This window comes from Pseudorasbora parva, chromosome 20, assembly GCF_024679245.1.
Source record: "Pseudorasbora parva isolate DD20220531a chromosome 20, ASM2467924v1, whole genome shotgun sequence".
NCBI lineage: Eukaryota > Metazoa > Chordata > Actinopteri > Cypriniformes > Gobionidae > Pseudorasbora > Pseudorasbora parva.
This window is the reverse complement of record NC_090191.1, coordinates 8,258,237-8,284,297: the sequence shown is the minus strand read 5'-3', so window position 1 is coordinate 8,284,297 and position 26,061 is coordinate 8,258,237. Positions and strand designations below refer to the sequence as shown.

At 38.0% G+C, this 26,061-nt stretch overlaps 4 protein-coding genes across 4 annotated transcripts in view; 2 read left to right on the top strand and 2 right to left on the bottom strand.

Moving 5' to 3' along the window:
* Positions 1-26,061, bottom strand: part of LOC137049384 (THAP domain-containing protein 5-like) — a 163,647-nt gene that overhangs the window by 135,036 nt on the left and 2,550 nt on the right. The window lies entirely within an intron of this gene.
* LOC137049340 (uncharacterized) lies at positions 12,211-13,837 on the bottom strand. Its single transcript, XM_067427862.1, has 4 exons — positions 13,659-13,837; positions 13,337-13,450; positions 12,947-13,154; positions 12,211-12,838 (listed from the first exon to the last, which is right to left on the bottom strand). The coding sequence occupies exons 1-4, from the start codon at positions 13,835-13,837 to the stop codon at positions 12,371-12,373; spliced, it is 969 nt and encodes a 322-aa protein (XP_067283963.1). The 3' UTR covers positions 12,211-12,370.
* LOC137049369 (coiled-coil domain-containing protein 106-like) lies at positions 13,953-18,882 on the top strand. The gene is made up of 4 exons (XM_067427917.1): positions 13,953-14,106; positions 14,376-14,522; positions 15,248-15,457; positions 18,557-18,882. Exons 1-4 carry the CDS (start codon positions 14,001-14,003, stop codon positions 18,865-18,867), a joined length of 774 nt encoding a protein of 257 aa, XP_067284018.1. The 5' UTR covers positions 13,953-14,000; the 3' UTR covers positions 18,868-18,882.
* Positions 24,856-25,977, top strand: LOC137049400 (serum amyloid A-5 protein-like). The gene is made up of 5 exons (XM_067427955.1): positions 24,856-24,874; positions 25,029-25,120; positions 25,219-25,357; positions 25,514-25,662; positions 25,825-25,977. The coding sequence occupies exons 2-4, from the start codon at positions 25,039-25,041 to the stop codon at positions 25,656-25,658; spliced, it is 366 nt and encodes a 121-aa protein (XP_067284056.1). The 5' UTR covers positions 24,856-24,874; positions 25,029-25,038; the 3' UTR covers positions 25,659-25,662; positions 25,825-25,977.

Genomic DNA, 26,061 nt, shown 5'->3' with positions numbered 1-26,061 from the left:
TAGCTGGTTAGATCATCCAAAACCAGCTAATGCTGGTAGCTGGTTAGACCACCCAAATCCAGTTAATTATGCTATTTTTTTATTTTATTTTTTTGTAGAATTGAGACTAGCTAGGGCCTGTAGCCGCTTTTTTAATCTACCTGAGCAATGATTTAGTTTAAAATAGCTGCTAGTTACAACACCTAACCTAAGTTTATGATAAAACCAAACCTATGTTTAAGAAAAAAACACACAGACACAAATATATACATTCAATAAAATTATATTTATTTATGTGAATATCATTCTATCATTTTCATTAAAACAAAAGATAAAGTAACAATAAGATAAATTAGATTTATTTTCAATAAGACATTTTTCCCCCCTTTATATTTGTAAATAAATTATTAATTATTTCTACTTAAAACAATAAACCGTTCAGTGCACTTAATACAAAAAAATACATAAAGCAAGCAATTTACTTATTATTTTTTTACTTATGTCTTGGATTTTTTCTGTTAAGTAGTGACCAATTTTTATTGCTCTGGTCTTCAGCTCTGCTTCCTCCACGTTTTTGCCCTCCAGCCACTTTTGAAAGCAACCTAGGAAAAAATATATACACAAGAAATCCCTTAAGCCTTGACTAACATTAATTTACTGTTCTTGAATAAAGCTAAATTTGACCATATGAGCTACAATCATTGATCTCAGAAATTATTGATAAATTGCACTGTTATGTAATCAACTGATTAGCAATGCTGAGCCCTGAACATCATTTTCTACAGTTGACACATCACTTACTTTTTAGTGTTCTAAATTTGTGAGGTGTTAGAGGTGGCCTAGGGTCTGATTTTGTGGTGGGGCAACTTTTCCCTTCTAGGCTGCGGTTGGCCAGTGTGCTTGTTCCCCAGATGCACACGGCCAGCTCTTTCACAAACAAGCTGTCTTTTACATTCAGCTGTATCTTGTTCCATTTTTGACGGTGTATTACTACACCTTCACCAATATTAACCTGTAAGAAAATAAAATAAAATTAAAGGACTAGTTTACTCAAGAATGACATTTCTTAAATGTGAAATTATTTTCAAGTTGGTGCCTTCTAGACTGAGAAAAGCCAGAAATGTATTTTTGTGTTCTGAAGATGAATGAAAATCTTACAGGTTTGGAAAAATATAAGGGAGAGTATAATTAATGACAGAAATTTGATTTTTGAGTGAACTAACCCTTTAAACATTTATCAAGAAACATAACACTACTGTAGTCTCCATTCTTAACAATTTTTAATCAACAACTCTGTTCATTTTTTGATGTTACAAAATTCAAATTCAATGCCATAGTCATCTTGCATAGGAGAGACTGAGGTTGGTTCAATTGTAACAGTTTACCACATATTGTGACAAAATGCCTAACGTGCAAGTTCAATTAAATACAACTTGTTATTGCCTGGTACATAATGGTGTAATGCTTAGTAGTTTTTATGTAGGCTTCAAGGTATGTACCCAATAACACAGAATGTAAACTAGCTTAAACCAACTAAGAGAAAGTAACAAGCAAACCCAGCCTCTCCTAAATGTTCTCTTTAATTAAAACATACCTCTTCGTTCTCTGAGTTCTGATCAACAGCTGAATTGACTTCTGTGAAAGGGGTGTGTAGTTAGGGAAATTATGTCTTCATAACAGTTACAGTGGGGCCAGATTAACCATATGGCAAATCAGTCAAGGGCAGCATACAATGATATTTGTTGCCAATTATTTTTCTTTTTGTTAATACTAAAAAAAAATCTTTGAGTTTTGGGTCAACCGTTTTTCAATGCAGGAACAGAAATATCCCCGATTTCATTTTTTTTATTAATAATGAATTTATTATTTTTCGGGGGTTTGAAAATGAATAAAGCCTTTGGGGTTAGGAGTAGGAGTAATTGATAGGGGGTAGTACACCCATATAGTTAAACTGGCCCTGTCATCCAACACATAACAATAACAACAACAATAATAGTATAAATACAAATGTAATTGACTTAATAGAAGAAAAAAAATCTGCAAAGATCATATATTTAACATCTTACCAGTTGCTGTTTGGGGGTTTTCCATAAGGTCTAAAGGGGGGCTGCTCTCTGAGGTATTGAATGAAACAAGAAACATTCACTTCATTGAAATATATTCAATATTCACAAAAAAATCTGCAAACTTGTGAATAAACAAAGCAAGTTTTTAAGAGCACTGGAAGTAGAGATGGCAATACAAATTTTAATTGGTTTTGTAAAATCTAGGTAACCTTTTTTAAAAATAAGGTAACCATTATTTGTTTGTAAACGAGGCCTCCCTTTGCTGACTCTATCTGTAGAATAAATGTGATAGTCTTACCAGTCGTACTTGGAAAGGCTTGATTTGTGGCTCGTGGGGTGTTGCATTCTGAAACATAAAATCCTAAATGCTAAATTCTTTTTGAACACATTATAGAAAATGTATTTGACCTTAAATTGATTACCGGTGAGCTTAGTTCTTTTTATTATTTTGCCTGGACACTTTCATCAGAAAGTGACAAATTAAGCGATATATCCTCATTTTTCAAATATTAAATGTGTGTAAAATCATTAGTCACTGGAAGGTCTGGGATGAAGGATGGAGATGTATTGCTTCCTGGAACATAAAGTGTGAACTATTATGTGTGCATGTTTAAAAATCATTGTCAGACAAAAAAAATAATAATAGCTTGAGTGTGGTGCTAAACATGAATAGCCTAATAATAATTACCAGAAAGGATTTTGGCAACTAAACATGTTTGCAGTTCAACATTTAATTTCCTCAGTTCCTTTCCTTCAGCAATAGCCTCTTGATATTTTCACCCTTTTTGGGTGTAGAAAGATATAATTCCCTTTTTGGGTGTAGAATGTGCAGGAAACAGCGGTTGTTTCCTTTTCAAGGCTTGTCTCTTCTTCAAAATGTCCATCAGAAAGGTCTGCTTTCCTTCTTCAATGCTTGCCTTCTGGGATGCCTGAAAATACAAGTAACAAAAGTATGAGTCTTTTAAATGTTTTAGTTAATGGAGTTCATCTGGCAGTCTTTTCATGTTACTTACAGCATTATCCTTAGCTTCCTTCTTTTCTGAAGTTTTGTTCTCTTGTGGACTTTTATCAAAAAGCTTAGGCACTCGAATCCTTTTTCCAGTTGCCAGCACATTCTCAATTTCCTCACAAGTTTCTGGAAAAGCAATAAGAATAGCTGTATTATTATTTTTTATTTTTTCTACCAAGTAATTGTTTATGTTCAGTCTAGGATTACACTAATGTAGTTCTACTTGATTCAACCCTCTAAACTGTTATATAAACTAATGTGATATCAATTTAAGCATTGTTTAGAATCTTAATACAGCTATATACATTAACGTTATCAGATTACGTTAACATTACATAACACATCAGAGTTACAAAGATGGATACAAAGAGGCAAGTAAACGTTAGGTAACAGCAGGATATTATTAGCAGCACATTATTATTATCGGGTTCAAATATGTCACAAAAACGTCCTCAGATTTGTAAGCTGTTCTTGTCCACATTTGTAGATATTGTAAAAGAAAGGATACTTGCCTTTCATCAACAAAATTTGTCCCTTAAGGAAGCGTCCCTTCCGCAGGATCCAGTAAGTGTGAGCTGAGAAATCCGCCGTATTTTTCGGGTCAAAGTGTCTAATGTCTTTAACATTAACAACATTTTAAACCCCATCGTCTAAATACTAAAGATATGCAGACTCTGTACCCGTATTCGAAAAGTAACCGTTAAACACTGTAACAACAACGAGCTTATGAGTTTAATGTCTCGGGGAATAATTAACTCAAAAGGGATTTAATATTCAATATTCATGAATTTATGAATATGATTTGCCAGTTGTTCATTACGTATTAAAATTTTCCGATAAGGAAAATTGTTTAATTAAATACAAGTAACCCTTTATGAAATTGCTTGAAATTATCCTACTAAGTTTGTCCTGCAAATTAGTTATAGACTTTTCAAATCAATTCTCAATAATGGATTACTGCTTTTCGAGCGCATGAGAAACATTAACTTTACTGATCAGGATAAGTTCAATATTTCAAATGGTCATACAGTTTACTTTACTAACATAGTAGCATAAGCAGTTAGGTAACGTTTAGATCGCAAGTTTCATTGACTTTGTGTATGTGGCAGAATAACAGATTCAACTCATTAAATGTCTTTTGAAGGTTTAATAAACACAGACTAAAAAAATAACACTACAATTCACACAGAAAGTACATACTAAATATGCATCACGAGAGTAGAAGTATAGATATTAACAAAAGAATACATAAAAGAGAATAATGAATAGACTGAAGTTAGAGAGAGATAAAAGAGAGAGAGAGAGACAAAAGCCCCGTTTCCACCACAGGAACTTTACCCAGGAACTAGGAACTTTGGGTGGTACTTCGTGTGTTTAGACCGCAGGAACCAGGGTAAAATTGAAGTTCCTGGTAAATATTTCCCCCTCCAAACGGCCCTGCTCGCGAGGTAGTACTTTTTCAAAGTTCAGGAACTTTCGAGGGCGGGACTTGGGCGCTGAACATGCTGATTGGTTGAGCTCACGCAGTTCAACCGGCATTTTTAAAAGTCTTTTGCGAGGTTGGTTCTGCGTTCAGTAAATATCAGTCTTTGCTCTCTGTCTGGTGGCGCGCGGTCGTCTCAGCCATCTCACGTGCAATGTCCGTAATAGCTGATAATAATATACATTGTCATTTTAAATCTAGCTTTACAAGCTTTCTGAATATGCTGCAGCTGCATGCTGCTGAATCTGCATATTAGTGCTCTTTTCTGTCGTTGTTAATTACCTCTTTAGTAAACCTATACATAACCAGCAAAAGCAGCACAGCTTGAATCTCTTCCATACTCGTTATTAATTTTTTTTCACCATGTAAACGACCTGACCGATTACTATAAGTGTGTGTCCTTACATGACGTGACGGCGCGCGCCGCGCTCATGTTGACAAGAGAGGAAAGTACATTTTTCTGAGGGGTAAACTTTTTATTTCATAAGTTATGAATATAATGTTGGAGTAATGACACAGCGTATATTGCCCCAGGCAGTTTTTACTTTAACTGCGCCTGACAGAAGATTTTTTTTTTCTGAGATGATTATTACACTTTACAACAAATAGCTATAAATAATACTGTATTAGTCCTGGTGGCCGTTAAGAGTTGCTATGGCTACAGTTAACACACTCCAGCTGCTGGAGAAAACAGCGTTGACATTTTTGGTGCGGCAGACAAACTGCATGTGACAAAATGATTGCGATTGAAAGTCATCACATGTAAACACCAGATCGGTTTAGATAACGTCTCATGTAAACAGTTCACTAAATCTTTCAATCGGTAACGTTACACACACAAATGATTACATGTCCTTCACTGATTTGGAGGAGCAGTCGCGCGCAGTCCTACATCACCGGACTAATTTGCCTAATCTTCTCGGAACTTTATCGCGGTCGAAACGCAGACAGCTGCAGGTCTGGGGGGGAGAAAAGTTCCTGTAAAAAAGTTCCTGGTACAAATTGTTCCGGGTAATTTTGGTGGAAACGGGGCTAAAGAGAGAGGGAGAGAGAGAGACAAAGAGAGTGGGGGAGGGTAAGAAACAGCTTTCCTTCAGTTCAACCAAATACGACCTTCACGGAGTTAATTTATCCCAACGGGAGAATAACACACCCTCTTTACAGCAGTAAGAAATAGAATACTTGCATTCTTTTTGGTTTCGTTTTGGCTTCTCGCTTGTGTGCATGTGTGTCTGCGTGTCCGGCGGTCCGGCGGTCCTTTCCGAGGTTGGGAGGGAAGCGGCTGTTTGCTTTAGCGATGCTTCGTGTTCTTGAAGATCGGATTGTAGAAGAGAAGATTTTTGGAAGAGATGAGGCCTGCTTGGAGGGCCTGCATTGGTGGCCTGGCTCAAGGGCCAGCCACGATGACGTGTTGGTTCAGCCAGAGAGAGAAGAGAGAGGGAGCCTGTCTTCACTGGTCTTTTAAGGTCTGGAAATAGTCCCACCCTCCAGGGTTAGACTTAACCAGTGAGAGTGTTGGGATTTCCCGGCGGGAAATTCCTCAGCAGAATTTATTGCCCTTTGTTTGAAAGTTCGACTCAGTGGGTCTCTGAGTCTTCATACTATAATTAATGCAACAAACACACACTGCATTTTCTGAATAAGTGATATACATGGAAGTGTAAGTCGTGAAGTGAGCATTAATTTGATAGGAGACATGACATATATGAGGTTATCTGAACTAGTACTTTGTTAAGACAAAGACAAAAAGATGCAAAATACCATACAGAATAAACATTTTACAAGACAGTTATGTGTTTACATATAATGTCCTGGGGTGCATGTTCATTTATAGATGGTTTGTCTATAATTTGAGGCAAAAGCTCTGTGTCTTAAAGTCTTTGTGTATAAGACTTCATGTGGCCACATTCTTTCCGGTCATAAAAGATCTTATCAGATGGTTTCCAGGGTAGCTGAAGAATCCTTCTCTGTTGTGTTGGGGGAAGGTCTGTCACCCAGCACACAGCTTTCACAACAGATTTGTTAAATGTAACTGGCGATTGTGTGTTTGATTCGCCTGAGTCGCTACAACACGTCACGTGAATGCGCGTGATACTTTGTGGCGCAGTAGTTATGCAGCAACATTAGTTGCGCATAGAAACGCACAATAGTTTTTTTTTTTTTCTTTAATTAAAGCTCCACTAATGTAAGTGACAAAAAATATGTTCCTCTGATATTTCACACAATTTTTTTTAATAGTATTTGATTAACGTACTTGATAATATGTGACATATTTTTTGACAGAAATTGACGTTGGACATTAGATGGCGCTAGCACCTAGCTAATTCTGTCTGCTACTCGAGGTCCACAAAGGCTAGAATTCTCACTATTTACAGACTCATGTTGGTGAGTCTTTTAGTTAATATACAGTATACTATCCACCTTTTTCCGGGGGGGGGCTACTGTATAAAAGAACGTGGGTACAACTTCCGGTGAGACAGCGGAAGTAGTATGCCAATGGTATTTTGTGTGTTAGTTAGTGACGAGGCTACATTTTTATTTAACAATTCGGATCATTGTTTTAATATGTAAAGTTGCAAACCTTTAAGAGAGATGTCGTTGCGGGGCTCAGGGACAACATGTGCTGTTCGCGGGTGTACAAATAACCAGACTAAACTAATTCAGAGTGTTTTGAACATAACTAAATCAGAGTGTTCCTGCCAACAATGGTACAGTTTCCATCGTCTCCCAATAGACGACGAACCAAAAAGAATATGGTTGAAGAACTTAAACTTAAAAAACCCACCCAAACATCTGTTTGTGTATTCGTTTCACTTTGTTGACAAGAAGCCAACACAGGATAACCCGTACCCAGCGCTTTTTCTGGGTTACGAGAAGCCACCGGAGAAGAGACGCTGACCCAGGGCTCGACATGCTAATTTTATTTAATTAAATGTTCTGGATACCACTGCTAACTGAATGTGCAAGTTAAAAATGTTTTGATAATTACTGTCTTTGTGTATTTATTTCTTCAGAATATCCGTGGACTAAAACTGATTGTATAGTGTAAACCAGGGCTATTCACATAGGCTTTCATTGTGTTGTTGGCAAGGCTTCAAATTTTAAATTTAATTCAAATTTTATTCAATTTTAAATTTCAAATTTTATTAAATTTAATTCAAATTTAATTCAAATTTTAAATTTCCTTGTACAAGTAACAGTAAGTGTTCAAGGAATTGGCGTGGTAAAATGCCACTCAGACATGGAAGACTATAAAACAAAAGAAAATTCTTGTATTCTGAGGCCTTCCAGAACTTGCGTATCTTTATAGATCGTGGAGGTCTTGTAATATTAACTGGTGGCTTGATTTCAAGGAGGAGAAGGAGTTTGTCAATGGCCATGATTTCTCTTCCCATATACCAACTCTCTCCATGGTACTTTGTATCAAACCATAGAGTTGTCAATTGCCTACATACACCCAGTAAAATCCCATGCATGTAATCAAAAGAAAATCCTAGTATGATATGAAAAAATGTTAAAAGCATTAAAGGTGATGGCCCTTTGACTCCCCGAGCACATGTGCCTGTTTTAACTGCTGTTCTCACATCATCAAGATGCTGGTTGTGCGTGCGTGTGTTTGAATCACCGCCATTTTTTGAACTATATACCCTAGTGAAACCATTTCCCTTGGCAACAATTTCTCCCTTCTTATAACACCAGTTACATCCACGTTCCCCATTAAATTGCTTAATATTTTGGACAGTGCAACGAGCAACTGAGTCGCACACACAGACAAGATTAAACACACGGACATTCAAGCTTTGTCCGCTGTGCATTACTGTTAGACCTTCCTGCTCTAGCTGAATGCACTCATTGACAAATGGCTGCATAAAAGAATTCATTTTGGGCTAATGCCGCATCCATACATTTCGTAACCGTGCGGGGCGCCAGGGATAGCCCAAATGGCAGGACCGTGTACTGATAAGCCTGCCCCTCGAAAGCGAATCTCAAGAATGGCCTGTGGTGGGGGGCTACCTGAACGTGAAAGTACGCATCTTTCAGATCTATCGTGAAAAACCAGTCCCCGGGGCGAATGTGCGCGAGGATCTGTTTCACCGTCAGCATTTTGAAAGAGCGAGACATTAGAGCTTTGTTCAAATGCCTTAGATCTAGGATGGGCCTGAGCCCTCCGTCCTTCGGAACGAGAAAGTATCGGCTGTAGAAGCCCGACTCGCTTCGGGATGGGGGAACGGGCTCCACCGCTGCCTTCTCTAACAGTTTCAAAAATTTCGGTGCGAAGCACGTGACTGACGCTCCTTTTCACAGAGGTCTCGACCACGGCGCGAAAGCGCGGGGGCCTGCGAGTGAACTGTAGCGAGTAGCCCCTTTTTACTATGTTCACAACCCAATTTGATACACCGGGCATGGCTTGTCTGGCCTGAGCCCGACGCGATAGTGGCTGGAGCCGGCGCCCGATAAGGGTCGCCTACTAGAGGGAACTTGGTAGCGCTGCCATTTTGTGCTTGTGACATACAGGGGGTAATGCTTATGTGTGGCGGCGTGCACTGTGGAGTGGGCGCCGGGACATTTATAGCATGGGTGGGAGGGGTATATGAGTGTAGGAGTGCAGACTGAAAAGTGGGCACATTTACTACAGAGAAAAAGCTCTTTTTGAGATTTATTTGGGTCGCCGTGATAACGGCGTTTGTGTGCAGGCGAGTGCGTTTGACAACGGGCTCGTTGGCTGCGAAACTGAGGTCGGCAGTCACCTGGGTGCAGGGAACTGGGAGACCGGGAGGGAGAGATGGGGGACCGGCCAAGGCCAGACCTGACCATCTCCTCTTTCTCCTTGTGGCTAGGACGGCTTCGGAGGCTCGGGGTTCAACACAGGCTTGGGTCGAGGTCCCCGGCGTTCAGGCTGCCTGCTGCGGTTCGTGGAACGGGAGCGTTGGCGCGTTCCAGAAGAGGAGCGAGGCCGAGAAGGTGGCGCAGCCGGCTTAGCGGGTTGAGAGGGTGGTGGTCTACCTTGAGGGCATCCCCGGCCTGAAGAAGAGCTGCGGAAGGGCCGCGGAAGCCTGGCCAGCGGAGGCATAGGCTCAGCCAGCGAGAGCAGAAGTGGTGCGGCAGGGCTTGGAAGGGTGCTGCGTCCTGGCCTGTCATCCTCTGGAGGAAGGCGGGCAGAGGTGCGCGGCGACAGCCTCTTCGAGGGGGGGAAGAGACTCGTAGCCTTTTTCCTTGGCGCCGTCGACGGTAGAGAGCGCTGAGGAAAAGGCGGATCTCGCGCGAGCAGAGTAGGGAGACTTCCAAGATTTAGTAAGCTCGTCGTGTACCTCAGGAAAGAAAGGCCCGGGCTTCTGAGGAGAAGAGAGGCGGCGGCTTTCTAGGTACCACTTATCCAGTCTGCTGCGGGTTGGCTCTTCGGGCTGGGACCACTCGAGTCCGAGGTCTTCCACGGCCTTAGAGAGGACGCGGATAAGCTCCGCGTCAGCATTGGTTTTAGAGCTTGTGGCGTTCTGCGTCGAAGCGGGGGGCTCAGAGACAGAAACTGACCACTCACTACCCGAAGTGGCTGTGGAGAGGCTGTCCTCATCTTCCTCTGGCGACGGGCCACCGAAGGAAACCGAACAGGCCGCTGCATGAGAGGGGCGCTGTTCCTCCTGAGTGAAGGTGACCGGCGAAGGCGAGGCACGCGGGGAATCATCCGGCATGCAGTCGCCCGACCGCTCTGGCAGCCTCTGGTCGCGGCGTTTCTTACGGCGCGGCCCAGCGGCAGGAGGAGGGACCTGGTCGAAGGTGGCGAGGCGAGCCCAAAGGGTCTGCAGCGCCATCACATCACACTCGGGGCAGCCGCCCCTGCAAAGCGCGAGCTGCGCGTGGTCCCGTCCGAGGCATGTCACACAGATGATGTGACGGTCGTCACCGAGGAGAGGGGCTCTGCACGAGCCGCAGGAAATGCGAGGCATTTGCAACAACGCCTCGCGCTCTTTTAGAAAGAAGATAGAATAAAAGGATACTGGTGCCGGATGGCGTAGCTGGAACGGCAGAGAAGGCGGACACCGGGGGAATCCGTCGTCCTCAGCTGCAGGTTCCGCTGGTGCTTGTTCGTCGGCGGTGCTTCTTCCGGAGGTCAGCGAAGGTGTCGCTGAAGGAGATAAAATCTGACACCTATGGCGAATTAGGGTCTTATATAGCCTCCTGAATGCAAATATAAGCACCTTTTACGGCGGGCTTTCTGGAACGCCCCCCATTGGTTTGTTCCTCTCAGCCGCCTCACCATAGGTTCCTGCAGTTGCCGCGGCCCGGCCAATCAGAGCGCTCTTCGCGCTGGGCAATGGCCTTACAGCGGCACTACGCTTTACATGGATACCTTTATTAATAAAGTTTTGCTTCATATTCTCGAGAAAAGGAGTTTTCCCCATACGTAATACGAGGAACCTCTCTCGAAAGGGAACCTTATTTACTCACTCTCGTGTTTTTAAATGAATATAAATGTGTTGCAAGCTTTTTGCCATTTATTTGACATGTATTGCACAGGTTGAAATCCACAGAAAATTAAATATCACAAAAGAGACATTCCAGGCATGTGGGAGAGGAGGGACTTCATGGTCAGCCATGATAAAAGATTTAGCAGTGGCTGTTTTTGGGAGGAGTATACTGGCCACACATGGCCTATCAGGTAAACCTGGCAATGCCAACAAAGGATCACAACCCAAGCCACTCTTAGATTGAGTTAAAGTGGAACTTATTTTAGGTAAGAGGATAACAAGTGTTATATATATTTATTAAAATATATCCGAGGTTGGTAACACTTTATAATAACTACACGTTATGAAGCATTAATTAAGCATTTGTTAAGCATTAGTAAATAGTAAATTAATCATTTATAAAGCATTAGTAGACATTAGTAAGCCGTTTATAAATACAGTTATAAATGCTTTGTTATTGATTTATAAGCATATTTGTAATGTGTTTAATAATTGTATTTTCATACTTTATAAATGATCAATTTATCATTTATAAATTCTATATTAAATTATTTACAAACCAGTTATTTAGGGGTTGTCTGTGGTTCATAACATCATTTAGAAAGAGCTAGTAAATGATTAATAAACTATTTAAATGTACATTTATACATCTTATTATTTAGACATTTAGTAATGGTTACTAAGTGTGTTAATAAAGGCTTTATTAACATGTATTCCTATTGTAGTTCATGATTAGTTCAGGTAGTTATAAAACATTTAGTATTTGTTAGTTAACTATTTCTGTGAGCTCATCTAAAGTGAGGGCTATTTATACCTTATAAAGCATTTACAAAGGAGATATAAAGGCTCAGTTCTCTACTAAACAGAAAAAGGAAAAACAACACAGAGGGTTACAGAACATGGACATTTATTTCAAGATACAAAAATGTGTAACAAAACTGTGCAACTGTACACTTGATATAAAATGAAAAAATAAACATCAGCAACTAAATAAGCAAATAGATGAAGAAAAAATAACAAACTAAGCAAGAAAGTGAATATAAATAAAAAATAAGCAACAAAATGAATAACCATAAACAAATTAAGTAAAAAAATAAAAAGGAAAATAATGAAGACAATAAGCAATATTTTGGTGTAGTAAGGTTTTCTTGTTTCCGTTTTATAAAAATTCAGTTTAAAAAAAGTGACAACATTTCACATAAACTCTTAGTGAGGTAAAATCCATTTCAAACTGAAGACTCAAAATTAGCTGAGACAGAAAAACAAATAACTCAACAGATGATACAAAACAACGTATGAAATGTATATTTTATATAAATTCTCATAAATTCTTGCCATCCTCAGAGCTTTTACACTAGTTACAATATGACTACTTGTACTGTCTAGAAATGTCATGAATCAATCTGCCAAAGGCACCATCATTGTATTTCTTTGCCAGCCATTCATTCCACTCAATCACTGCAAGGTGGTCAGAAAGCAAACTCTCAGTTCGATTTCCCCTAAGCCTCCAGATCTGCTCCTTGTAGGATCTCCAGGCCCTCTCAATATGCTGGGTATGAGCACCAGTGTGGGGATCTACATACCACCTGCTGTGGTTGACAGTGTGATGGTTGTACCCTAGTGCAGGGAGCATGTTATAAGCACGCCACTCGTCGCTGATAATTGATGACCCAGGTCTCACATGATGTGCAATCAATGGGACTAGATGACTGCGAGATCTTCTCTCCAGAAGACGTAGAATAGGTTTTCCAGATCTTTGGTGATGATGCCTCACACCTAACATCCCAAAGACCCACTTCTTTCTTTTCCACCCTCCAGCCATTCTTCCTCTACCATACTAATGGAGAAGAAACACAAGAAACACTGACATACACACATGCACTATAATTAACAAAAACTTTGGTATAGTACACGTTTGATTTAAGTCGCTGTTGCTATAACATACCTTTCTTTTGTGCCGAAAATGGCTTTCATCGATCACAACAAACTCTCTTCTTCCACCAATCTGCTGACCTGTACGCCTTCTCATCCTTTCAACTGCTGTGATACAGACTTCCCTTATTTTCTTTGCCATTTTACTAAGAGTTGCTGAACTGCCTGCAATACTGTCCTCCATCATGTCTATCTGCCGTAACCGCAGACCCTGAGAAAACCTTTGAAGGCAAATAGAACATTTTATATAAAACATTCATGTTTATGAACGCTTTTATGTAAAATAATTGACATTTTATGCTTTATTTTAAATATTTTACATTTTATTCAAATTACAAAGAGAACAGCAAGAACGTGAGTTTATGATATACATATTTATATACAGCTGTTATTACTTGCCTACCTGTACATGAATTGCATCCACTTACTGAAGGAGACCTTTGATCCACTGAAGATTGATTTGTGCCTAACAGAAATTTGTTTTGCCCTTCCCTTATGTGCTGCTCCTCGACAAATCCTATTGTAATATATATATATATATATATATATATATATATATATATATATATATATATATATATATATATATATATATATATATATATATGTAAAACACACACACACACACACACACACACACACACACACACACACACACACACAATACTATTTTTAGAAAGGATATTTATATATTTTTGTATATATTTATATATATTATATCTTACCAAGCATATTGATCTCCAGTGTTTCTTCTTTTCTTCATTTCCATGTCTTGATGACATATTCTGCATTTAATTTTTGTTTTTAGCAGTTTCCTTTTCTGAAGCCACTTAATCAGCTTCAGGTTTTTCTTTATAGAGCTGTGCTCATTAATAAGCTTCTTTAGCCGGGTAAATCTGCCCATTTTTTTAATTAAACAATTGTTTAAGTTTATGATTTGATGGTCGGGAGAAATCGCGCTCCCGCTTTCTCACGTAATCAAGATGGGACGAACAAAGGAAAATTCCTGCGTTCATACGTCATCAATGGGGGACAAAGGAAAGGTGTAGCAGCAGTGTGTTTCTGACATGGAGAACTCCGACAAAAGTCGAAAAGGCGTGCGAGCCCGGGGCAAAAAGAATGCCAGCGTGGAAAAGGATGCAATGAATGAGATGTCCGTCAGTGAAACTAGTGGTGAGTATGCTATTCTGTTGTTTACTGGCACACATTATTGATAATAGTTTGCACGCTAGTTAGATGTCCTGACGCGCGGGGCGGGAGCACATCACATCACATGCACTTTCAGACAGGAAGCCTGGCTGTCAACAGGTGAATTTTATAATGACATGTTGACTATCTTTGCGTACTGTACAGGGGTGGATGAAACTTTGTTAGATAACAAGAAAGTAACTTAAATGTAACATTCTCTGTTCATTCAATAATGCACAGTTATTTTCAATTAGGTGTCTCCATGGCCCCCACTGCACATCTTGCAGACCGACGAAAGTCCCATGAGTTAGAGATGTTAAAGTTAAAAGTAGAGTGGCAAAAAGACAAAATTGATGAGTTGACCAAGGAGAGGGACTATTTAAAAGAGCAACTGGCTTCAGGTAAGTCTCACAACATCTATTCAAATTATACAGTTGAATCTTTTTATGTGAATTTAAAGGGGTAGTTCACCCAAAAATTAAATTTAGCCCAGGATTTACTCACCCTCAAGTCATCCTAGGTGTATATGGCATTTTTCTTTCAGACAAATAAACTCAGTTATTTAAAAAAAAAACTTCTGGCTAATCCAAGCTTTGTTTTGCTTATGGCAGTGAATCAAGTCTATAAACATGCATTTCATCCATCATAACTGCTCCACACAGCTTAGTTAGGGTTAGGGTTAGTGTTAATGAAGGCCTTCTGAAAGTGAATCTATGTGTTTGTGTAAAACAAATATCCATATTTAAATTTTATAGAGTAAAGTTCCAGCCGATCACCTTCCGTTTTTTAACTTATTAAAAAGTGTTGAAAGTGCCTCTGCAGTTCAAAATGGTTATGCTACGTCTTATGAGCATAAGCATTTTGAACTGCAGAAGCATTGTTATGGACTTCAAAAACAGAACTACAATCACTGCCTTTTTAAAGCTTGGATTAGCCAGGACTGTTTTAATACAACTATAAGAATACTATAAGAAGAATGTCATATACACCTAGGATGACTTGAGGGTGAGTAAAGCATGAGCTAATTTTCATTTTTGGGTGAACTAACCTTTTAAGCTTTGTGTTCCTATGAACCATGTGATGCAAGCTGTGAACCTTATGTATGTATTTATATCCATTTTAACAGCTCTTAAAAGAGCTGGCACAGGCTCCAGACAGGCGAGTCCCGTCTCTACAAATTCCCCAAGTGACTCCGATGAATCTTCTTCTGATACCATCTCTGACTCCTCCTCTGCATCCTCATCAGAGGGGGGCAGGAAGAAGAAGAAGAAGAGGATGAAGGGGAAAGAGAAAAAGTATGGGAAGAAGAAAATGGAGACAAAAACTTGCCAGAGAGGTAAGCATGCTATTTTCACCCTTTCCACTCACTCAGTTTTTAGTTTGCCACTGATTACAATTGTACAATTGGTGCATGATGTCAAATTATGCGTGCCATAAAAATGATTGGGGATTTAACCTGGTAGACCATCTATATCAGCTTCACTTTTTTAATATTTTGTTAAAGACAAAATGAGATGGGCAACTTAATAAGCTGCATTTATTGCATTAAATTAGGGATGTTAACCGATGACCGTTTGACCGATGGTTGACCGTATCAACATTAACCAATCAAAGTTGTCGGTTAAAAAAAAAAATTGATCTCTAAATTAGGCTATTATACAGTGGACTAAACGCTACTACAGTTAGCATCTCATTACAAAATCTTTTTGTGTGAAGTGAACAAATCCCTCACACTCAATTTTTCATAACTCGCCTGTTTGTCCTTAATAAACCAATAAAAACATTTGGCGCGAGGTCACAGCGTTTGTGTTTGCGCGCTCACAAGGTTTGCCAAAAGTAAACAGGCTAAAACCCTCGAGGTTAGAGCCGGGGCAGACGACAGGATGAAGCGTCATTTTGCATAAGATGGGCTTACATTTGGAAATATATTACATCTACATTTCAGTGGTAACACATGAGGTGTTGATCGTCTTTCTTTATTATTGTCAGCACTACCTCGAACTAAAGCGGCGTCTCTTCGGGGCATTTTTCTTAAATGAGCCGTGGCAATGTTTCAAATGAGCTTCTAACGCTAGACAAATGCCTTTATTTTCAATGCGATCACCTTGTACCCAAACCATTTCAATACTAAGGAGCCATTTGTCCTCCGATTACAAACTTTAATACTTTAATCTTTAATACAAAGATTTAAAAAATAGTGTGATTGAGTGGAAAGGAGGCGGCGGCGCCGGGACAGTCTGTTGCGGCAGAGAGATGCGACAGTTGCGAAATTGCAGGCGCAGCTCGCGGCTGTTATTTCAAATAGCGCGGCATATTTTAAACTAATCGGTTAACCGGCCAATGAGGCTAGGTGGTCGGTCAAGAAAATGTTTAGTTTTTTGCCATCCCTACATTAAATCATAACTGCATAAGCTACCAGTTACTTCACTCTGAAATAAGTAACAACAATCTACAGCAACTACCCTCAAGAGAAATAATCTTTAGCTTAAGTATAAAAAATACAAACCAATAAATCAATATTTCAAATGAAAAAAAAAAGTGTGTGTGTGTGTGAGTGTGTGTATATATATATATATATAAGGGCCGAGACTTTAACGCGTTAATTAAGATTAATTAATTACGTGACTTTAACGCGTTAATTAATTACACAAAAAAAAAAAAAAATTAACCACACTTATTTTTGCACCGCGGAACGTTTTTCAATGAATGAGTTTCGACGGACCGATTATACTGGAACACCAACTAGCGCTCCGGAGTCATGACAACCACAACAACAAACCATGAGTGAACATGAAGGAAGAAGCTGATGAGACCGCTTTGCTTGGCCCCGTGGATGGGAAATTTTGTTTTAAAAAAACGAAAGGATGGAAGCGTCGTCAAGAGCATGGTTGTGTCCAAGCTATACAACAAGGAATTCGCGTATCACCGCAGCACATCGAGCCTCAAATATCACAAAAATGCTTTTGCTAAATGGCAAACATTGCGCTGGTCTGCTGGACTGAAATAAATAAACAATATTTTGTTGATTATGCTTATGTATTCAGTTATTATTCAATGGTATACTAAAAATCCATGTGAAAAATGACTTCTCATTGTTCTCAGGTCAAATATTTGCAATTAAAATGCGATTAATTTCGATTAATTAATTACAAAGCCTCTAATTAATTAGATTAATTTTTTTAATCGAGTCCCGGCCCTAATATATATATACATACACTAGTGGTGGGCCGTTATTGGCGTTACGTGCTGCATAACGTGCTGCGTGAACGTGAGACGTTTATTGGGAGTTTAAAAATAATAACGCCGTTAATCTATTCTCAAAGTTGGGTTGGGAGCTGGTCAGTGTTTCCCAACCGGGGTGCCGTCTGATGTGAGCAGGGGTGCTGTGTAAAAGGTGCCGGCACACACTTGCACCACGGTTCCTGTCTATGGGTTCATCTCACATCTGATGATGGATATATTTTATATAGGTTGTAACTTGAAAATAATTTTTTATGTATGTTTCTGTCAATGGATACACGTGCTGCCTTCTCAGTGATACACTACAACAGCGATAATCAAAGAAAAACAGGCGTGTAGAGCGTGCAAATTCAGTTCTCTTTCAAGTCTTGCGCTTGAACGGACAAACTCACACAAGAAGTATGTCAACATGTCCATCTTGATGAGTATCCAAGCAGACATAGTCTGAATATGCCTTAAGAGAACTTTATACAGTCGAGAAAGACGAGCATATCCCTGCATTAGGTCTTAAAGGGGCAGTAACCTTTACTCTGTTTAATGTCAAACAAAAGATAAAGACATCACTCACTGCTCTTGATTGAATAGCTTGTGTAAGTTTAATAAGGATTAATCTTTCATTTAAACAGTGAAATATACAAAAAAAATAAAAATTTTTGATTACTTTATTAAATTTCTCTACCTAAAAACTAATGTTAGACCCGCCTGAAAAACCTTTATTTTATTAGTATCTTTGCGCAATACTATTTATTGGTGTGCTGCTTGTATTTGTTATTTGTTCTTATTTTCTTTATTTTTATTTGACAGTAGTCCTTTTTTCCCTAAACACACTTATACAGAACCGTACCGAAACCTTGAACCTAAAACCGTGATATAAACCGAACCGTGAGCAATTTGTACACTTACACCCCTATAGCGTAACGTATACGAGAGGGTAGCACACACATTCTAAAAGCCTTCGGCATATATATATATATATATATATATATATATATATAAATATATATATATATATATATATATATATATATATATAATTTTTATTTTATTTATTTTTTTATTTAAAATGTAATTTAACTTTTTACATTGGACTGGTCTGATTGGGTGTAACTGAGGTGGTCTGCTATTTTTCTTTACTGAAGTTTGTGGAAGGGTGTACACAAATACTAACACTAATTCTATGTTCTCTGAATTACAGCTCAAACACCACAGCAGGTGGTGGCCCGATATAAAAGAGTTCTTCGCCACTTCAGTAGAGGAGGGACCATGTCAGCTGCTTTCAAGCATGTTGGGGTGGACCGGAACACTGTAGTGGTCAATGCTCCAATCGCAGAGCTGTACATAACTGCGCCTGTAAAATACAAGGAACTTCTAAATCACAGCAGTCAGGTTAAACTTAGTGCGTTTGCCACACAATGTGCCGCTGCAATTCAGGAGGATCCAGCTATAGAGGATACCATTAAAGCCTTTAAGGCTTCGGGTAAGCTGCTGCCCCTGAAAAGAAAGTGAACTGAAGTGGTACAATAAACGGAAACTTGTTCATTCCGCACTGCTGTAATGTTTAAACAGTAGTTCTGAGGTAATGTTTTCTCTGTGAAATATTTTATTGTATTTTATTTGTTTTATAAAAAAATTTTTATTGTATTTTATTTATTTGTATCCTGTAATCAGCAATGTTTACATTTTGACAAAAATATTTTTATTTTCTATGTCATTGCAGATGTTTATTTTTTCATTTTATATCAAGTGTACAGTTGCACAGTTTTGTTACACATTTTTGTATCTTGAAATAAATGTCCATGTTCTGTAACACTCTGTTGTGTGTTTATTTCCTTTTTCTGTTTAGTAGAGAACTGAGCCTTTATATCTCCTTTGTAAATGCTTTATAAGGTATAAATAGCCCTCACTTTAGATGAGCTCACAGAAATAGTTAACTAACAAATACTAAATGTTTTATAACTACCTGAACTAATCATGAATAACAATAGGAATACATGATAATAAACCCTTTATTAACACACTTAGTAACCATTACTAAATGTCTAAAGATGTCCATGTTCTGTAACCCTCTGTGTTGTTTTTCCTTTTTCTGTTTAGTAGAGAACTGAGCCTTTATATCTCCTTTGTAAATGCTTTATAAGGTATAAATAGCCCTCACTTTAGATGAGCTCACAGAAATAGTTAACTAACAAATACTAAATGTTTTATAACTACCTGAACTAATCGTGAACTACAATAGGAATACATGTTAATAAAGCCTTTATTAACACACTTAGTAACCATTACTAAATGTCTAAATAATAAGATGTATAAATGTACATTTAAATAGTTTATTAATCATTTACTAGCTCTTTCTAAATGATGTTATGAACCACAGACAACCCCTAAATAACTGGTTTGTAAATAATTTAATATAGAATTTATAAATGATAAATTGATCATTTATAAAGTATGAAAATACAATTATTAAACACATTACAAATATGCTTATAAATCAATAACAAAGCATTTATAACTGTATTTATAAACGGCTTACTAATGTCTACTAATGCTTTATAAATGATTAATTTACTATTTACTAATGCTTAACAAATGCTTAATTAATGCTTCATAGCGTGTAGTTATTATAAAGTGTTACCCTAAAAGGGTAATAATCCTGATCCCTGAGTATCTCTTACGTTTCTCATTTTTCTTCTTATTATTATTGTTTTTACAGACACTGTACAGGGTCGATTCCCAGATATTCCCTATTTTGATATCCCCTTCATTCCGGGAAAAAGCTTAACGATGAACACAAAATGCTATTAAGGTACATATTTTCACAGTATATATCATAATGTTAGATATTTATGATCCGAATATTAGTTTTGATTTAAAGGGTCTGTTATGCATCTCACGTTGCTCATCAAATCTGTTTATTTACATTTGTAACAACTTTGCAGTTAAATGTATGAATGCAGTTCTTTTCAGTTTTTTACAGTACATAAATAAGTATGATTTACCTCGATATGTTTTATTACTCTTAGGCAAGAGAAGAGGCACGTTACGGAGGGTACACACACTGCAACTTGAATAAAAGTGAGCACAAAAATTCACCGTCACAGCTTTGTTAGTTTACACTAGGCTTATTATATTGTAACATGTTCTCTCTTTCTACAGAATACAACGTTTCTGCAGTGTTCTTGGAGTAGGCCTACTGTCAGCAGTGTTTTTATTGGTCATTTGCCTTTGCCCTTTTTTTTTTGCCTTGCTCTTTCTGTTCCTTTTTTGTAAAAAATAAATAAATAAATATATGTTATTTCAGATATGGCTTGGTTGTTTCTTATATTGTTATCTATTTTGGGATTGCTTGACTATTCTTTTAATTGCACAGTGTGCACCCAGCTTAAAAGTCATGTGTAATTCCTGTTTAGGAGCCCTGCAGGATTCTTGTAGGATTCTTATAAGATTCTTGTAGGATTCCTGCAGGGTTCTTATAGGATTCTTGTGGGATTCCTGCAGGATTCTTATTGAATTCTTGTAGGATTCCTGTAAGATTCTTGTAGGATTCCTGCAGGATTCTTATAGGATTCCTACAAAGGTCCCACAGGAAAATGATCACGAAAAAATGTATTCTGCAGGTCCTGCAGGATTTTTCCTTCAGGATTTCCTTGAGGATTTTTTTGTAAGGGCCGTCCCAGAGTCATCCATTAGTTCTGCTGTTTCTTCAATCTGCCATAGATCAGCATTAAATGGTTAGTTCACCAACAGATGAACATCCTCATCATTTACTGTCACCCTCATGACACACACACACACACACACACCAGTGGCGGCTACTGGTCTGTCAGAGAGGGGAAGCTCATTTTCAGCCTACATCAAAAAATTGTCTATTTATTTAAAAGTAAATTCTGCCCTACGTTCCTTTTCAAGAAAATGGTCTGTGACCCTGTCGTACCAACTAGGAGTCTTTTGAAGTGACTTGACCAGTGTCCTCTCAATGGCCAGCAGAGCTTTAAAATATTAAACTCTGTAAAACTGAAATAAGGAATGTGGTGTATAATTGTGTGAAATGTATGATGAAAATCAAGCAATTTCACCAAGCAAATATCAAAGAAATAGGTTGCAGTAGTTTTTATTTCGACTGAACTTGAGAAATCCGCGATGGGACTGAGCGTGAATAGCTTCAGTGATTCCTTATAGTACAGAATCGCTGTCAGTCAAAAGGAGATGCAGTCTTTCGACAGACCCTCCAATCATCACGCAGAAGCTCGAAGTCCGGGCCAGCCCACTCCCCATTCACCCGCAGAGACGCTGAGCGTCCGTGGGCGGGACATAATCGCAGCGTTTATCAAATGACCGTCTAGTTTCGAAGCGCTGAAAAAAAACGTTCAAAGCAGCCCCACTGAAGTCAATGGACACTGGGCTTCAATAGGGAAATGCACTGTGATGCTACGGGAATGTATGAGAAGGAAATCGAGTCAGCCGACCTACTATATGTAACTGATTCTGAACCAACTCGTCTTTGAGATGAACGTTTTCTAACACATTTTTAGTCAATAAAATGTTAATATAATAGTACATATTTGACCATTCATTTTGTGACATTATAAGGGAAGCCGAGCTTCCCTTGCAGTTTTAAAGAAATCGCCGCTGACACACACACACACGCACAAAACACGTTTCAATGTTTTATGGGGACTTTCCATAGGCATAATGGATTTCATACTGTACAAACTGTACATCCTATCCCCTTACACTGCCCCTGCCCCTAAACCTACCCATCACAGGAAACATTCTGCATTTTTACTTTCTCAAAAAAAAAACTCCTTTTGTGTGATTTATAAGATGTTTTCCTCATGGGGACCTAAAAATGTCCCAAGGACAAGGATTTCGGATATTGACATCTTTGTGGGGACATTTTGTCCCCATAACGTAGGGATTACCAGGTCTCTCTCACACACACACACACACACACCTGATAAACCAGCAAAAGTGATAGAAAAAGACATCGGATCAGTGAAAGGGGCAACATGTCTCTGCAATGGAAGAGTCTTGATTAAGTGTAAAGATGAAAATCAGAAAGCAAAGTTTCTTAAACTGAAAACACTAACTGGTGCTAAAATGCGTTGTAAAGAAATGTGGCGTTATTTCAGCAGTTCTCTTAAATGTGACTGTGGAAGAAGTAAAATGATATTTGATTGGGGGCAAAGCTGCTTTGGCTAGAACAGATAATGAGAAATGTGATAGTCTTTCTGTGTTGACACACTTTGAAGACAGCAGTCTACCAGTCAAGGTGAAGCTAGGTTTCATCATTTATGCGGTATGGTAAAATGTACCCCCTCCTTTGGGTGGTTAAAGGGAAAGTTCAAATTAGACCTCATTAATATGCATTATACGAGCAACGGTTGGAGTTAAAAATCTTTATTGCTGTTCTACTGAAGGAACAAACACACCTACATCTTGGATGCCCTGGGGTTAAGCAGATGTGGTGCGGGTGAACTTTCCCTTAAAGTGTCAGCGCATACTGTTGTTGTTTGAAAAGCGATCATGTGTTGCGTAAAATGTGGAGGGGAGCATGAATACGGGAAGTGTCAGGAAGGAACTGAGATCAAGTGTTGCAACTGTGGGGGAGAGCACAGTGCTGCATGCAGGATTGGAAAGGTGGGGTACAGCAACAGGCTTGTGAAATCCAAAAGGTTATATATGCAGAAGCAGCTCGCAGAGTGAAACATGTAGAAGATACAATAATACATATTGGACCGGTGCAAACCTCTCAGAATGACAAGTTAATGAAACAGCTGAACTTGTTAAAGAATGACTCAAATGACAATATTAACATGAGCAAACATTAACATGATTTTGTGCCTTTTTTGTGCAGTTCTGAATGGCACTGGGCTGGTAGAAAGAAGATCTGACAAAATAAAAATTGTGGTAGAATGTAAATTAGAATGTAATGATATATAACATTATCATGTCTTTCCTGTATAGCTTCATTGGAATTCCAGAGGGCTTATGTTTAAAAAGGTTATTAAAAGTATAAAAAGGACAGCATGGCAAAACTTTTGCGATACAATAGAGGGGCGAAACCGAAATAAATGCAGTCTGGCATATGATAAAAAAGATAAATGAACTGGGTTGGCTCAAACATATGCTAAAGCTCATAGCATTGATAATGCAGATGATAAATTCTTAACAAGACGACAACAAATGAAGAATATTTATGGAGATGCTTGCAATAAAAAGCAGGATTTTAATGCTATTTTGGATGACGAGTTTAGTTAATTTGAATTAAAAACAGCAATTAATAACTCAAAGAGTACCACACCAGGAAAACATGTTATTTATAACCAAAATATAAGCATTATTGGACTATAATTATATAACGGATTATATAATTATATAATGGAACGACACAATAAGATCTTGTGTCCCAATGTACCACTTACTGAAACTCCTCCATGGAAAGTCCCTGAACTGCTTGTAGATTTGCGCTTATTAGACAAGTCCAAAAAGGAGCACATTGGAAATGAGGTTAATGCTTTTTTTAAATAACACATTTTATTCAGTATTACAAATATTTACAGATGGTTCTAAGGAACCTGTCCACAATTTAAAACACAGGTTAGTTTGAGATTGACTGATAAGATGTCAGTGTACATTTAATTAACTCCTTCTGTGCATTCCCTCTCATTCTTTCAGGTTCAGCAACATACATATGAAAACTTAATTTACTATTCAAATCAATCTACAATTCAATATTTCCTATAGTCTTAACAGTAACGTTTGTGTATATTGTGTTGGTGACATGAAAGTAGTCATAATTCTTATTAATAAATACCTCCTGTTGCAGATTTATATAAATAAATAAGTTTTAAAAAGGTGAATAAATAAAACATTGTTTTTTCACTGTTATTTTACTGTGTTTTTTTTTAAAATCTTATTATTGGCAAATTTGCAACATACCAAAATTTCTATTTATTTGTTGTGCAAAAGTGAAATTGATAATGTCAATATTATTTACCATCTACTTAAAGGCAAAAACACACATAAAACATTTCTTTATAAACAGCTATATAAATGCAGGCGTTAAGGGGTTAATAATAACTAATATTATTATTATAACAACTTAGTTTAAATATTAAAGATTTTATGGTTTCATTTTGTATTGTACATCTAACTATAAAGGTTGCAAAATCTGTAGTGTCGATATTTCTTACAATTTTATACCACAAAAATGTCCTTTCTGCCATACTACACTTCTTTTTCATGTTTTTAATTATTATTTAATAATAATAACAAGAGGAAGAATTAGATTTTTATGGTTTTGTTTTGTATTGAACAATTTCTTTTGGTTTCGTTTTGAATTGAACATTTTCTTTTGGTTTCATTTTATATTGCACATCTCAGTATGAAGATTACAACATTTGGATTTTCCCAACTTTGGGGAAATTCCAAGTCCAGCCCATTCCAATGTTTATAAAATGTATCTAGCTGGATGAAGACCTGATTTGACTGAACTGAGCAAACCAGAGAGGTAAGAGACTGACTAAACTCAACTCTATATTAATGCAAATCTAACTGCAGACTTATCCGTCTGTGTACAGGGATCACACTTTACTTTTGGAGACCTTATTGAGTGATAAGTTCCTTTGGATAAAAGCATTGTCCAAATATGTTTATGTGTTCAGCTCTGCCATTATGAAGCTTATTCTTGCTGTGCTGGTGATGGTTTTGGTGATTGATGACCAGGCGCAGGGGTTCCTAGGAGAAGCCATTGGAGGTTACTTATTTTTCCTTTTTACCTCCATTTAAGTTGAGTCATGCAGTGAGCTGAGTCAAATAGTAGGCATATCGAACCATTTGCACCGTTTCTTGTAGGTGCAAAGGACATGTGGCGTGCCTATAAGGATCTGGAGGAGTCCAACTGGATAGGCGCAGACAAGTATTTCCATGCACGTGGGAACTATGAGGCTGCAAAAAGGGGCCCAGGAGGCAAGTTTGCAGCCGAAATAATCAGGTAATAATCGGTTACTCTATTCCTTATAAGCACTTAAATTGAGCACAAATTACTTCTCTCTCACACTGGATAAAACGTAGCTCATTGTGCTATTAAAATGGATGTTTAAATGATTTGGGGGGATTTCGAATCATAATGTGTTAATAATGTGTGCAGTGAAGCAAGAGAGGCTTTCCAGATTCTCAGTAGCAGCGGCAATAGCAAAGCTGATTCTGAAGCTGACCAGAGGGCCAATCGCTGGGGGCGTAATGGTGGAGATCCCAACCACTACAGACCGAAAAACCTTCCCGATAAATACTGAAAAGGTCTGAAATCGTTAGTGCTCATATATATATATATATATATATATATATATATATATGATAAATGCAGCCTTTTAGCATAACAGTCTTCTGTATAAACACTGTAATATTGTGTCATTTGTTAATATATTTTAAAAAGTAATTTTTTCCTTTCTGAATTTTCAGCATCATTATTCCAGTTTTAAGTATCACAAACATGATCCTTCAGAAATCATTCTCATATGATGACCTGCTGCTGAATAAACATAACGGCAGCAAAGATGACTGGACATCTACGTTATGGATCTGAAATTATCATGAATTCAATCTTCTCAGCTGAAGCACGTGCTTTGCTTTTAGCTTCTTTTTTTTTATCAAATAAAAAAATACACAACAAAAGGATTCTATCTTTTTTACATACTC